Raw genomic sequence first — 16,489 nt, forward strand, 5'->3', positions numbered from 1 at the left:
CGGCGTCTCCAGTGACTTCCTGAATTCCGACGGTAGGATTCAAGTCTGAAGTTCTGGAAGCTCTGGGTGACTCAAGGATGGTCTTGTCAGGCTTTGCTAGTATCCTATAAAGGAAAGTAGGTGCCTCTTTTCATATGTAGAATAGACTACTACCACATGCCTTCCAGACACCTGATTCTAGGAATCTTGTTACAGATTTGTCCTTTTAAGTGGTTTGCTGAAAGTGACAAAGAACATTGGGGAGCTTTGAACCCTGACATCTCAGGTTCTCAGCCCACTGCCCTAACCTCCTAGGTGGCTACTTCCCCCTCCCCTTATGACCTTTTGCTTAGCGTCTGGTATTTCAGACACTTTCATGCAAGGCATGGTATCCTTTATCATGTGAAACTGTAACTTCATGGACTGTGTTTATGTTAACTTACCAGGACTAAGTACTTCTGTCATACCCAACATGTCAGTTTAATAAAAAAAATTAAAAAAAAGGATAGCTGTGTTAGCCTTAAGCTGCAAGAATGACAGGAAAGCTTAGAGGCACCTAGTGGACTAAACTAAATGATTTGTCAAAGTGAACTTTCCTTGAAAGCTGATGCCTCATAATTGATTAGTTGGTAAGGCTCTTTGTTTAAAAAAAGAGGTGTTTTCATGATTTGCTGTACCTTTTTTTAATGTTTAATCCTTACATAGCACAGTTTTGTTTCACTAGATTGATAAAATCACAAAGATGGAAGTAGAAGTGTAAGAGAGTAAAGGAGGCAAGGGTGGATTACAGAGAGAGCCAGTGGTGAGGAGTTTTTTTTTGCCGTAGTTAATATTGCCTTCTAACTTTGTATTCACGAGAATTTCTTTTACCTGGTTATTCCACCCCACCCTCTTTCTCCAAGGGAAGCTATGTTTGCTAATGGGAGAAATACTACAAGTCTTCCATCTGTGGTATTACAGACCCCTGTGGACATGTCTCATTCAGTTTGTGGTACATCTTGTACTAGCATGACTAAGTGGCAAGGGAGCAAAGAAATTAAAAGCTAAAATAGTCTAATTAATATCAGAAAAGTTTTAGTACCTAGTTTGTGTGTTGCATACTCTGATGATGTCTCCAGTAATCCTTCCAAAGACTTGCAAGAAGCTGCCATTGTATGTTTTAGAACTGCAGGATTCTGCTTATACTTGATTGTCATTTGGCCATGGTGGAACTGAGTGCCTTGTCTTTAGGCCAGTAGAGAGTTTAGATATGAAGGTTGCCAATACCTTTTTGATGTGGTATTTCCCCCCCCACCCCAGAACAGTCTTCCTCTAGAACACAGGTGTCAAACTCGAGGCCTGCGTGCCAAATCCAGCCCACCTGGCTGTTTTATGTGGTCCGCGGTCCGATGCCCCCAGTTTTACCTTGTGGCCGGCTCCCTTCTCCTCACAGCCTTAATGTGCATTGAGCCGCTTAAACAGCGGCTCCTCGAGTGTCCCACACCTCATGCAGAAGCATTCCCTCTGACATTGCGACATCAGAGAGAAGGCTTCCGATTCAGGTGCAGGACACACGAGGAACCGCTGCATGCGGCTCTGTGCACACTACGGCTGTGAGGAGGGAGCCGGCCACAAGATGACACCGGGGAGCATCAGACTGCAGGCCGCATAAAAGGGCTAGGTTGGAGCCAGCCAGAAGGTTAGACACCCGCCGGAGGGAGGTACAGCATGGAGGGAGGGAGACAACAAAGGTAAGGGGGAATGGTTTTATTTTCAAGTTAGTGTTTGAATTGAGTTTTGAGCATTTTAATCTGCTGTTTATCTTTTGCACTGCTCAGGAAGAAATACATTTGTTTCTTTTTCTCTGGGGGTTGTATTGCAGAATCTTGAATCTTAGGGTGTTTTTAAAATAAAATATATTATTACTTTTAGTTGATGATCCTGTATTTGCATAGGGGTTATCTGTGTTCTGGTAGGAATGAATGTTGAGAAGCATACAGTGAGTTTTGTGTAGTTTAATTTTGTGGTTAACCATTACCATTATGTGTTAATAAGATTATTTTGTGTAGTTTAATTTTGTGGTTAACCATTACCATTATGTGTTAATAAGATTATTTTGTGTAGTTTAATTTTGTGGTTAACCATTACCATTACCATTATGTGTTAATAAGATTATTTTGTGTAGTTTAATTTTGTGGTTAACCATTACCATTATGTGTTAATAAGATTATTTTGTGTAGTTTAATTTTGTGGTTAACCATTACCATTACCATTATGTGTTAATAAGATTATTTTGTGTAGTTTAATTTTGTGGTTAACCATTACCATTATGTGTTAATAAGATTATTTTGTGTAGTTTAATTTTGTGGTTAACCATTACCATTATGTGTTAATAAGATTATTTTGTGTAGTTTAATTTTGTGATTAACCATTACCATTATGTGTTAATAAGATTATATTGTGTGTGTATATATGAAAAATGAATGGAAAAAATGGTGTGTTAATAATTATTATGGGGGTGGGGTCTGGGGCGGAGATTGGACGTGGTCTGGCCTGCGACTTAGCTTGTGTTTTGGATTTCGGCCCCTTAATGTGATGGAGTTTGACACCCCTGCTCTAGAAAATTGAGGTGGCAAACCATTGCTACAAGTGAGCATTCTTAGGCCATTGGTGCTGGCACATATGCCAGACAGCAAATTAGCATCAGTAATTTAAAGGACAGTGTTTATTTACTATTTGGTTGATATTGCATCAAAGTCCCTTACATATGCTTTGTAGGATAGCATGTCTTGAAACTTCTTCCACTCCTATAAGGAGATAAGTAGTGGGAGAGTGAATGTGCAAAACAAAAAACATATATAAGAGAAGTGAGGATGTGTTTGGTGAGATTAACTGCAGGCACATTTAGTCAGGAGGCAGCTCTGTTTATAGTGATAGAGGTTTTCTTTCCCATTTCATATCCAAATTCTGAATTTGGTGTAAGTAAGAAGTTCAAATTTTACTGTGCTTACTGAGCCATTGGTTTTGTGATTTATTGCAAGAGCAGTGACTAAGAATGTGATAGAAATACATTCCATTTAGTATAGTTGGCAGCATTCGGGCTTCAAACCTACTAACCAGATTACTTTCTTGAGTAATTGAATAAAAAAAAATCCAAATTTATTTAGATAACTTGTGCATACATATTTTAATTTCTTCATTTTTAGTTGCAAGAAAAATGAGCAGACATCCCTTTTAATGTTGCCATACATTTTGATTTTTGGTTTTGTTTTGTTTTTTAGAAGCTTTTGTGCATGCTGATTGTCATACAAAGGATACACCCTGTTTATATTTTTTTGCGTACATTAACAAATATTCCATTTTGGTTTTGTAGTTTATTTTATGATTTTTTCTTTTACAAACTCATTTTTCTGTTTTTGTTTTTCCCCCCATTTCTTTTTTTTCTCCCCATCCAGTACCTCCAGATGAAATGGCCACTACTTGATGTCCAGACAGGAAACCTACAGAGTAGACAAGCTCTCAAGGATGCTAGGTCTCCATCTCCGGCGCATATTGTTGTAAGTAACATCTCTAGAAGCAAACGTTCCTTCATTGCAAAAATAAGTAAAACTCAAAATAAAATGCACCAGTGAAAAGCTGAGGTGCAGTCCTATTAACACGAATCATGCCTGATGATCTTCTCTAGGTACTTTGTGACATTGTTTTAAATTTGGTTGCGTGGGGGTGAGGGAGGACAGTGAACATCAGGAGGCCATCTCAAAAGTAGCAATATAAGTGATTGTTACCTTGCTACAAGGTGATTGTTGCAGCATTTCATATTTCTCTGTTGAACATGTACATATGGTTTGTTTATTTTAATGCCTCTCTTTTTAATCTTTAGTAAGGGGCATCCACGGAATGTGCTTACTTATGTGGTCAGACATGTTTGTAGGGTTAGGAGAGATGGGGCAACAGTTACATAATCTTTATTTTGTACAATAGTATAGAAGTTAAGAGGTTTTCATTTATAGTGCTGTAATAATTTTGTAAGAGGAGCAGGCCTGGAATTTGTGTTAAATTGAGTATGTTTAGCTCTTTGGGATATATATTGTGAATAGTGATGGCCTTTTTACTCAAACATTTGGAGAGGGATATTTTGGGTTGGGTTCTTCCCTCCCCATGGCACTGATTTCAAAATCTTATATAAGGTTTTGTTGTAGTCCCCTGGAAAAAGAAGCTTCTGAGAATATATGCTGTCATGTATGTGTATATGTGTTTGGTTTTTCTTATGTGTAAGTGTTGTATGATATAACATAACATAACGTCATGCTTATTAACCGCATAGCCATAAGTTCAACGCGGTTTACAAAAGATTATAAACAAAGAACAACATTATTGGAAACAGAATAAATCATTTAACCAAGTATTTTGAAAAAAGATAAGTTTTCAACAAAGTCCTAAAATGTTTATAGGAATAAGCAGTAAGTAATAACAATCGAAATTCTTTATCATGGGAAGCTACCTGAAATGCTAAAGTATGTTCAAGAAATTTTTTGCTTTTACAAGGCATGAGATTTTCGACTGTTTGTGCAGTGCAATAGAAAATCTATCAACCAGGTAGAGTGGAGCAGTGCCATACAGAACCTTGTGACAGAAACAACCCAACTTAAACAGAACGCCAATGCAATTCACAGTAAAATGGCTATAAATCAGTCTGACTGCTATATTCTGAATCAGTAGCAATCTGGTCATGTCTTTCTTAGTAATTGTCAAATAAATAAAGTTACAGTAGTCAAGAAGACTCAGTAACAAGGATTGAACTATAAGTCTGAAAGCGGAAAACTCATAATATGGTTTGATAGTTCGCAAGTTCCATAGATTATAATAACCTTTGTGTACCACTGCATCTATCTGTTTTTTCATGGTCAGATGCTGGTCCAAAACAACTCCTAGTATTTTAATTGTTGGATGAATTACATACAATGTTGAATTTATACTAATAGAGGGTTCATGGGAAATTTTGTGAGGTGACACCATAAAGAACTTTGTCTTATCAGAATTGAGTTTCAGTTTAAATTCCTGCATCCAGGAGTTCATCAATTTCAATACTGATTCAATCTTATTGGTTATCTGTGACAAAGCTGTATTACACGGTATAGCAATTGTGATATCATCATCATAGCTGAACAATCCTATACCCAGGTTACTCAAACAGGAACCTAATGAAGAGAGATAAACATTAAACAATGTGGGCGAAAGCGTGGAACGCTGGGGGACACCACATGGGTTTTTCCAAATAGAAGAGAGTTAATTATTAAATCTAACCTGATCGTCTGGATTCCAAAAAAACTTTAAACCATGAAAATACATTATCTTTTAAGCCTAAAGCATCTAGGCAGGCCAGCAATTTGGTATGGTCCCCCAAGTCAAAAGTGCTACTCAGATCGCATTGAAGCACCAATGCACTACTACCCTTACTCAGTAAAATATTTAAGTGGTCTAACAGTGTGGCTAATATTGTTTCAGCACTGAGTTCTAAAACCCAATTGCAAATCATGAAGTAGAGTGTTGCTCAAGATATTTTGTCAACAGAATTTGGACCAAACCCTCCATGATTTTTACAAAAAAAGGAATCGATGCAATAGGTCTATAATTAGATGTTAATGAAATAGATTCTTTGATACTTTTAATTATTGGAGTGATAATTATTTTACCTTCCTCTTGAGGAAACTTCCCTGCATCTAAAGAGTTAGTTAGCCACTTGAATAATTTCAATTTAAAATTTGAAGGAGCAACAATCATTAGTTCTGGGGAGCAGGGATCTAGAAAACAATACGATTGTGCATATTTGTGAAATAATTTGGAAAAATCATTCCAGTCTGGAATTTCAAAAGTAGACCAGTATAAATCTGCATGAACTTCATCTTCCTTCATATTTAAGTAAGAATCTGTGTTTCCTAAATAAGATGGACAGGAAGATCTCAAACATAGAGCTAAAGAAGTTTGCTAAATCATTTAAAGATGGAAGAGGCAACCATGAAGATTGCATCTTTTTTGTCACATTAAACACATTATTTACTAATTGAAATAATTTATTGACATTAGTGCTGGTGGTCCCTACCTTACCTGAATAGTAGAATTTTTGTTTATCCCTTAATAGTAATTTATAATTTTTAACATCATGCCTCCATTTTTCTTTGTCTGAAGCTAATTTTGATTGTAGCCATTTTTCTCAAGTCGGTGCACTACATATTCATCTCCAATAATTCGGTATCAAACCACTTTTTAGAATCATCTGATCGTCTTTTTATAGCATGCTTAGGGGCGATTTCATCTAAGATGATGTTACAATTATTTTTCTAATTAGATGGAAAATCGGAAATATTATCTTCTGGTAATGAGTCAACCCATTTCCAAAATTCAATTGGGTTAGAAGGTTTCCTAATAAGAATTTCTTGTTTTTGCAGTGCTAATTTTGAATTTTGTTGCTTGGACAATCCTAAAAAGAAATAATAAATGTAATGGTCTGACCAAGGTATTGGTGACCATCTACTTTCCTGAAACACAATGTTAGATGTTAATTCTGATTTGGTAGTTAATGATACCAAATCAAGATGATGACTTCCATTATGAATTTGTGAAGGTTGTGAGAAAGAATAATCTAATGAAGATAAGAAAGCAGTAGATCGGCCACATTTTGGTCATATTCCACTTCCAAATGGAGGTTAATATTACCTAATAGTAAACAATGTGGGGTCACAAGTGAATTGTTAAAAATGAATTCATACAAGTACTGTTTGGCCCGAGTCCAAGAGCCAGGTGGTAAATAAAATAAAATACAATTTAAAGGATCTAATAAATCTGTTCTGTTAAGAGTACAAGAAATAATTTCTAAATTGTTTTTTGTCAACATGTTTTGCACTTTAAAATTAAAGCTCTCATTTAGTTTAATAGCAATTCCTCCATCTCTTTTATCCTTCCGGCAAAGAGGAATAATTTTATAATGAGGAGGAAGCAGATCATTAATAGCAGGGTCATCATCAGAAATGAGCCACATTTCAGAAAGAAATACACAGATCAGATTCTGATCAATTATCCAATCCAATAATAGTGTCCAGAATGTAAAGAACTTCAAAGAGACCTGAACAAGCTGAGTGAGTGGGCAAATAAATGGCAGATGAGCTTCAATGTAGAAAAATGTAAAGTCATGCACATAGGTAAAGGAAACCCATAACTACATGATGAGGGGGGGGGATGATATTAGGGGAAGGCAACCTAGAAAAGGACTTGGGGGTTTTGGTAGATAAAACAATGAAACCGGCGGCACTATGCGCAGCGGCCTCAAAATAGGCAAACAGAATGTTGGGCATTTATCAAAAAAGGTATCACTACCAGAACCAAGGAAGTTATTCTTCCGTTGTTTAGGGCGATGGTGTGACCGCATCTGGAGTACTGCGTTCAGTACTGGTCGCCGTACCTTAAGAAGGATATGGCGATGCTTGAGAGGGTCCAGAGAAGAGCAACATAAATGATAAAGGGCATGGAAAACCTTTCATATGCTGAGAGGCTGGAGAAGCTGGGGCTCTTTTCCCTGGGAAAGCGGAGACTTAGAGGGGATATGATAGAAACTTACAAGGTCATGAAGGGTATAGAGAAGGTAGAGAGGGACAGATTCTTCAGACTGGCGGTGACAACAAAAACTAGAGGGCACTCAAAAAAATTGAAGGGAGATAGGTTCAGAACAAATGCTAGGAAGTTCTTCTTCACTCAGAGTGTGGTGGACACCTGGAATGCGCTTCCAGAGGAAGTGGTAGAGCAGAGTACGATTTTGGGTTTAAAAATGGGATTGGACGAGTTCCTGAAGGAAAAGGAGATTGAGGGGTACAATTAGAGGGTTATTATATAGTACAAAATGCTTTAGAGTAATAGATCACTTACAGGTCATTGACCTGGGGAGCTGCAACGGGAGCGGATTGCTGGGCATGATGGACCTATGGTCTGACTTGGCAGAGGCGATGCTTATATTCTTATGTTCCACTCTAGTGTGGCATGGGAGGAATCAGGGAGAAATCTTTAACCCTTCCAGATATCCTGATTTAGTTGTGTTATAAAATGTGTGATTATGAAGAAAGCACTTTATCTGTACCAAAATCGACAAAGAGAAAATTAATCCAGTTATAGATCTGTTGCCAATGAGACCTTAAACTCCGTAAGCCATGAACAAAGTTGAAGATGTTTGACATAAAAATTGCCATACTGGGACAGACCAACATCAAGACCAGTCCCTGTTTCCAACAGTGGCCAGCCCAAGTCCCAAGTACCTAGCTAGATCCCAAGTAATAAAACAGCCTGTATGCTGCTTATACTAGGAATAAGCAGTGAATTTCCTCTCACCATCTCAATAGTAGCCTATGGACTTCTCTTTTAGGAAATTATCCAAATCTTTTAAAAACCCTGCTAAGCTAACTGATTTTATCACGTTCTCCAGTAACGAATTCCAGAGTTTAATTACACGTTGTGTGAAAAAATATTTTCTCCAGTTTGCTTAAAATCTACTACTTAGTATTTTTGTCGCATGCCCCCCTAGTCCTAGTATTTTTGGAGAGTGAACAAGCGATTCACATTTCCTCTTTCCACTCAGTATTTTATAGACCTCTATCAAATCACCCCTGAGCCATCTCTTCTCCTGCACCATGGGCCTAGCTGAGTATATGCTTTCATTTTGAGACCCTTTTTCACTCTGCCTCTTAGAAGAAAGACTGAAAAAACATACTTATCAATGAAGACTTATTTTATCACTGATGTGTGTTATTTTAGCACAGGCCCCATTTTATGCAGTGAGGCTTAGTTACTAATATCTGGGGTTAAGAGTAAAATAATACATCTTAACAGCAGCCCTCTCTAATAACTTCCCTATTAAGTTTGCTTATTAACTGCAGTGGATTGATATAGCAGAGTTCCATGTCCCCATGTGTAAGTAGAGCCAGTTCTTGTTTTGCCTCATTGTATTCAGGGAGTTGGAGTGGAGATAAAACCAGAACTATCATAGCTTGTCCTTTTTGACAGTTTAGCATGCTATTTTGAGATGTGTGTTGGCTTTATTTTTAAACTAGTTTCCTTCCTTTTTTTAAAAGCAGCTTTCCCAGTTATTTGCAAAATCACATCCTTTATCTCTTTTTCGCTCTCCTCTTCTCCATCCTCCACAAATGTACAGTGTTTTTAAAAAGCAGTATAAACCTGTCTTATCGTCAAACATTTTGTATACTACCTTAAACCAAAAACACTGCTCAAAATTCCTACCTAAAGGAGTTCTCAGGCCAAGGGCTTAGTTTGCTAAAAAGCCACTACTGCATTATAGTTTATTCATTTGTATCCCACCTTATACAAAGCTGGTCACAGCAAGTACATGCATAATAAAATAATAAACATTCATAAAACAAACAAACACAAAACTAATCAGTGTCTGGCGCTCAATTATACAATGGAATACTCAGTTCTCATATTTCATTTTGCTAAATAAATATTGTTTTAATAATCTTTGAAAATTATTCAAATTTCTTTGCTGATGTATATACAATAGAATTTCATTCCACTCATGAGGGACCTATGCATGAAAATGTACTCACTCTAGTTACCATGTACTAACATGTAGCACCTGCTGTTTGCCAAAGGTCCCATTTTATGTAATGGAATCTAATTGCCGATAACATGGGTTTGTTAGCATGCACTAGTATGGTGGTGCACTTGAAACATATCTCAATCACTTTGGAAAAATTAAACTCTAAAAGGGTCTTTTACTAAAGTTTTCTTGCACATTTTACACTTAGTGTACCTTAACAGCAAAAATTAAAGCACATTAGATGCAACTGCCATGTGCTAATTGTTAGAGGCATATCCTTGGCAATTATTGCACTGAAAAGTTCATTAACGTGTAATTTTTGTGTCAGTGCAATGCACTTAGCACCTCCTATTAACATAAACATAAGACTATAAGAGTCACCATCCTGGGACAGACTGAAGGTTCATCAAGCCCAGTATCCTGTTTCCAACAGTGACCAAACCAGGTCACAAGTAGCCAGCAAGATCCCAAAAGAGTAAAACAGATTTTATGCTGCTTATCCTAACAAGGGTTGATGGTTATTGAGGTTGTGCTTAGTAAATCCAATCTAATAGCGAGTACCACGCACTAACTACCAGTTCTCCAGCTACTCTCTGCCCCTTATGACAAGGGGAAGCAGTTGGCATGTTAACAGCTGTACACATCTTAGTAAAAGGCTCCTAAATTGGGTGGCTGAAAGGAGCCTTTACTTAATATTGCTAATATGCGTGTGGCCTTGCCTAGGCTAGGGTTCAGTACTTCTAATCGTATAGAGGTGTTCCAGGGGACCATGTTTACCTTGTGTATGTGTTTATTTCCCTCATTCCCCAAGAGCTTTTTCAAATCTTTGGGTCGGGTTTTTCCATGAAAAAAAACAACACATGCCTCTCCCCCAAAAAAAGTCCAGTATCCATGGCAAGATCCGAAGTGAAGAAAACGTGGGACTACTTTTTCTTTAAGATTGGATTCAGCCTCCTTGGCTAAAATGCTCCTGATAGTTTCTAAATTGTTCCTCTAGTGCAGAGGTTCATTACCTTCTCTGATTCCTCCACCCCTTACCTGATCAATGGAAACCCTCATATCCCCTTCCCAAACCATGTGTTAACTGGTGACTATTGACAGCTGCTTTTGTCACTTGCTAACTGTTAACACTGTGCTAAAATTAATGTAGTACTCAATTATTCTACCAAAAAGTCATGCTTCATCAATTATGCATAATGTTAAGTAATGTACCTATGGGAATATTAAGTAAAGTTTTCAGCTTAAGGAATTTATCCAGTTAACTATTACATAAGTTACCTGGGCAAATTTCTTTGAAAGCTGTCCTAATACAAGTAGCTGTCTTCTAGTGCGACAAATACTTTATTCCTGAATAGAGAGTGACACGGAGACAAATTTTTTCCCGTCCCTATGGGAACTCATTTTCCTATCCCGTCCCCACAAGTTCTTTTCCTGTCTCTGCCCCATTCCTGCAAGTTCTGTCCTCATCTGCACAAGCCTCAAACCCTTTAAAATCCTAAGTAGCAACATTCTAGAGCTGAGATTGTGATGTCATAATGCCTCATTTCACCAATGCCTAAGCTCCGCCCTCATCTGCACAAGCCTCAAACACTTTAAAATCATAAGTGTTCAAGGCTTGCGCAGTTAAGGCAGAGCTTATAGGAATGGGACAAGGGAAGGGACAAAACTCACGGGACGGGACGGGTAAATTGAGTTCCTGTGGGGATGGGGACAAATTTGTCCCCGTGTCATTCTCTATTCCTGAACCTTCAGATAGTCAAACCCCTCTCGCAAGACTTATTGTGGAGAGTCTCATTAGCATTCTTTTGCTCTGCTTCCCATTCCTCTGGGCTATCTTCTAGTTCCTCAGTTGTCTCTCTATAAGCGAGATGTTAGGAGCCTGACTTTTCTGCTTGTGTTTATTTTTCAGTTAAATTCAGATTTTGCTAACCATTTGCAAGGCTTTTCTGTGCTGCAAATGATGCCAATCTTGGAGCCTCTCTGGCTACAGGAGAGCTTAGACTCTGGGGTTGAGGGTCTGCTTCCAAGGGGCAGACTTTCTTTGCAGTGCATCCACTTGGACAGTCTGCACTACAAGTTCAGGGAGCAAGGCTCCCCCAAGTTTGTCCATAGCGGGCTTGAGCACAGGCTGAGTGGCTCTGTGGCAGGTTTTCCAGGATCGGTCAACTGCTTTCCTCCCCCCTCCCCCCACCTGTTTGCGTGTGTGAGGTTTGGTGGGGGTTGAGATTTCTGGCCTGTTCATTGGGCCCAAGAAGCAGTCTGAAGAGACGAACAGTTTGGATTCCAGGCTTGTTGAAGCAGAAGTTCTTCCTGTAAGCTGTCTGACACTTCAGCATTTGCAGCTCCAAAATCCCCAAATCATTAGTTTTTAGACCTCAGTGTAGCTCTCCTAGGCCAGTTTTGGTGCTAAAATTGCTATTGTGGTGGCCATCTTTGATTAAAATAAAAGCCTCTAGCTGCCTAAAACATCTGAAATTTTACTTAAAACAGGTGTGATGGACTCCTCAGGCCAGGATACCTTGGATTCATGCCAGATGTGCGCTGGAAGGCCATCTGAGCATAGTCTGTGTCCCAAGTGCTGTGTGGCACATTGGGGGGTAGGAGCCTCTGGCTTAGCCTCACCTAGTCCCTCGAGGGTAATTGATGCTCAGATGGTGTGAGGACCAGGAAAAAAGTCCAGACTTGAGCCAGAGAGCAATGCAAGTGTTTCCCTGGTGAAGCACAACTGTGGCATCACCGTAAAACCCCAGAAAGCAGCTCGTGAGCATCTGCAGGGGCCTTCTGGACTTTCTGAACAGATTTTTCCCCCTGAATTCATCAGTATGATGTTTGAAGCTTACATGATTAATAAGGGTCACATGGAACCCTCAGTGCTGGGGTCCCCTCCCCCTAGAGCACAGTTTTCCAGCAACAGTTCCATGTGCAAGATGGGGAGGTCCAGTCTGAGGAAGACTGGGATGAAGAGGGTTCTATTTCAATTCCTTTACTCTCTGTCAGGGTCCTGGGTAGTAGGAGAGGATGCTTTCATATGTAGGGGGGGCTGGATCTGGATCTTGTGGAGACTCTTGATCTCAGAAGCGCAGGCTGTTTAAGCCTTCAGTGTTTTTGGAGGTGATTACGGAATCCCTCCATAATTAAAAGATGGAGACCCCATAGTCTTGTGCTACACAGAACTCTCTTATGAGCTGCACAAATCACTTGTTTTCCTTATCAAGACATGACAAAAATACTCACAGAGCAATGGAAGGTCTTGGAAGGGCCCCTTCAGATAGCCAACGCCATGGCAAAGTTCTATGCGATGGATGCTGAATTTAACCAGTTCTTTGTTCCACTGAATGTGGATTCCCTGGTGGCACATGTTACTAAGTGTGTCTCCCGTCCCAGTGAGGGTGACGTGGGACTAATGGATGCCCAGGACCACAGGCTGTATTTTGTTCATAAGAAGCTCTTTGAGGCCATGGCCTAAGGTTTAAAAGCAGCTGCAGCAGCGTCTTTTGTTGCCTGGGCTTTTCACTCCAAGCTATGCTATGATCCAAAGGCAATTGCCGAGAGGGATCATTAGTTTCTAATGCCTGGAGTGGATTATGTAGCTGATGCTCTGTTTGATCTTTTCAGAGTTGTGAGCAAAATGTCTGCTTATTCCATTTCTGCCCACAGGATACTATGAATCAGTGGGGAGAGGCGGGGGGGGGGGGGGGGAGGCGGTTCCTCCAAAGTGACCTTGAGTAAACTACCATTTAAAGGACAGTCACTCTTTGGGAAATGTGTGGATGATTTTATGGCCAGTATGCAGGATCACAAGCCAAAGTCTTTACTGAATAGCAGACCTCGAGCCTCTAGGGTTCAGGTCATAGTATCGCCATTTCGTGGGAGGGCATACAGGCCAGAGATCCTTTCAAGGCTTCAGACAAAAATTCAGGATCCTGCTCCGCCACAACACTCAAAAAGCAGTTATGACACCAAGAAGAGCCTCCACGCATCAGAGGAAGATTATTGGTCTATTGGGGAGCATGAGCGGAGATCACTGCTGGACATTATACAGGAGGGGAATGAGCTCAAGTTCTTCTCCCAGACTTTTTTCTGCACTCCTACAGCTGGGAAGCCAGAAAAAGCAAAGTTTGAGCAACAGTGCAAAGACTGCTGGATCTGGAAACCATAGAGCCCATGGGTTATTCCATGTCAAGTGATGAAGGGCTCCCTGCATGACCATCACGGATTTTGATGAAACTTCATATGCAGAGTCCACCATGTCTCAAATGAACTTTGGTAAAGTTTTAGTTTCGCCTGTGGAGATATAGCCATTTGTTTGACCCCATACTGCAATGACATACAGTACGACAGTGACATTCTGACAACTTTGAGACACAATATCTCACGAGCTATGTTTCCAAAAAAACTGAAACTTAGCTACCCTGCACAACTTTTGGAGCTCTATTCAGTGCTACCAATAATAATTTTTGTCGAGCACTGAGTGAATGGCTGAATTACAGTAAACTTGGCCGAAAAAATTAGTGCTCCAAAAAAAGTCAAAGTTTGACATTACTTAGCTCCCACAATAATTGAGTAATAAATGTGAAATTTGGCGCATAATGTCTCAGTACAACGCTGTTTTCAAAAGTACAATTTCAACCTCCAAGCTCTTTCCATTAGTTTACAAATTAAGTGTAAAAAGGCCAAAAATAGGGTATTTTCAGCCTGCTTTTACAGAAAAATACCTTTTAGAAACTCTTTCAAATCAGTCTCATTAGAAAGAGCATATTTCAAACCCCCTAGAAAAGTGGACTTCATTTTTCAACGCAGGTTAACAATGCCCGAAAAAGGGGGACAAAGTTGGGAGATGTCACCATGGCAACGGCCTACGTTTCAACTTACAATTATGTCACTTTTCACACTGTTTTTCCCTGCTTATTTTTACTCAAGCTTTGGGTACAATTATAGTGTTCTTAATTAATGATTATTCCTAACTAGAAATTGAGTTGATAATTTTGTTGCATGCAGATCACAAATTACAACTTGTTTTCTTTTTCAGATCCACATTATTATTAATTCAGTTTAAAATGGATGCCAACTAATCGATGCCAACAAAGTGGACTTCACTTCGGCTTGGGAACCATATAAGGCAGTGGTTCCCAACCCTGTCCTGGAGGAACACCAGGCCAATTGGGTTTTCAGGCTAGCCCTAATGAATATGCATGAAGCAAATTTGCATGCCTATCACTTCCATCATATGCAAATCTCTCTCATGCATATTCATTAGGGCTAGCCTGAAAACCCGATTGGCCTGGTGTTCCTCCAGGACAGGGTTGGGAATCACTGATATAAGATACCCAATTTAGGCTTGGGAACCTAGGATAAGACACCCTAATCATTGGCTTTGGAACAAGAAAGATACCAACAAAAGGCTTTGGAACCTTGACAAAGAAACCAAATGCGAGGCTTGGGAACCTGGACGAAGTGGCCCACCCATGGCTGGTATTGCACAGCTATCGGGCGTGACCCCTATGGCGATGGGGTTGCCAGTTCAAACTCTTGAACTAGTAGTGACAATGTCACCATGGACCAACGCAACAGAGTAGTAGTAATACTACGTCAATACAAAACTGTAACTTTAAAAATGACAAAACTATGTTGAAATAGAGGTTGTTGCCGTGGCAACGTCTCACAACTTTGTCCCCCTTTTTCAGCCATTGTTAACCTGCGTTGAAAAATGAAGTCCACTTTTCTAGGGGGTTTGAAATATGCTCTTTCTAATGAGACTGATTTGAAAGAGTTTCTAAAAGGTATTTTTCTGTAAAAGCAGGCTGAAAATACCCTATTTTTGGCCTTTTTACACAAATTAGCAACTTTACACTTAATTTGTAAACTAATGGAAAGAGCTTGGAGGTTGAAATTGTACTTTTGAAAACAACGTTGTACTGCGACATTATGCGCCAAATTTCACATTTATTACTCAATTATTGTGGGAGCTAAGTAATGTCAAACTTTGACTTTTTTTGGAGCACTAATTTTTTCGGCCAAGTTTACTGTAATTCAGCCATTCACTAAGTGCTCGACAAAAATTATTATTGGTAGCACTGAATAGAGCTCCAAAAGTTGTGCAGGGTAGCTAAGTTTTAGTTTTTTTGGAAACACAGCTCGGGAGATATTGTGTCTCAAAGTTGTCAGAATGTCATTGTCGTACTGTATTTCATTGTGGTATGGGGTCAAACAAATGGCTATATCTCCACAAATATTCCACAGGCGAAACTAAAACTTTACCAAAGTTCGTTTGAGACATGGTGGACTCTGCATATGAAGTTTCATCAAAATCCGTGATGGTCATGCAGGGCACTTTCCAAGAATCTGATCACTTGACATGGAATGACCCCCATACCAGAGGAAGATCAGGCTCCGACAGATGCATGATATACTTCATGGTACCCAAGAGTGACTCAGAAGATTAGAGGCCAATTCTAGATCTCAAAGTGGTGATTTGGTTCTCAAGATACAGTACCTTGTTTCCAGATGGAGACGTTGCAGTTGGTAATTGCTTCAGTGGCACCGGGGGAATTTCCTGCCTCACTGGACTTGATAGAGGCCTATTTGCACATTCCCATTTTTCCAAAGCACAGGAAGTTCTTGCATTTCCCTATGCTAGAGCAACACTTCGGTTCGTGGCCTTACTCTTCAGGCTGGCCATGGTGTCGCAGACCTTCACCGAGGTTGTAGTTGCTGAGAATTGGAGAGGGAGAATATGGGGCCCTTTCTTTGGGGATGCTCTGGAGATGCTGAGAATTGGGGCAGGGGGCTGGGGAGGGGGAATATGGTAGTGCTGTCCGAATTCCTTGATATTGCCTTGGTTAAACAAAATGTTTAAACTTAAAAGCTGTGTCATTGAAAGTGAATCAAATTGAATCAAATCGAAAAATTGATTCAACAGGGTGAATCGAATCG

At 39.6% G+C, this 16,489-nt stretch overlaps 1 protein-coding gene across 20 annotated transcripts in view; it reads left to right on the forward strand.

Annotated features, from left to right (window-relative positions):
- TCF7L2 (transcription factor 7 like 2) overlaps positions 1 to 16,489 on the forward strand; it is a 629,988-nt gene that overhangs the window by 231,791 nt on the left and 381,708 nt on the right. For all 20 annotated transcript variants that reach the window (XM_033940360.1, XM_033940354.1, XM_033940355.1 and 17 more), the window contains exon 5: positions 3,414 to 3,515. In XM_033940360.1, the coding sequence (XP_033796251.1) occupies positions 3,414 to 3,515 (102 nt within the window). The remainder of the gene's footprint in view (positions 1 to 3,413; positions 3,516 to 16,489) is intronic.

Source organism: Geotrypetes seraphini, chromosome 4 (genome assembly GCF_902459505.1).
Source record: "Geotrypetes seraphini chromosome 4, aGeoSer1.1, whole genome shotgun sequence".
Lineage (NCBI taxonomy): Eukaryota > Metazoa > Chordata > Amphibia > Gymnophiona > Dermophiidae > Geotrypetes > Geotrypetes seraphini.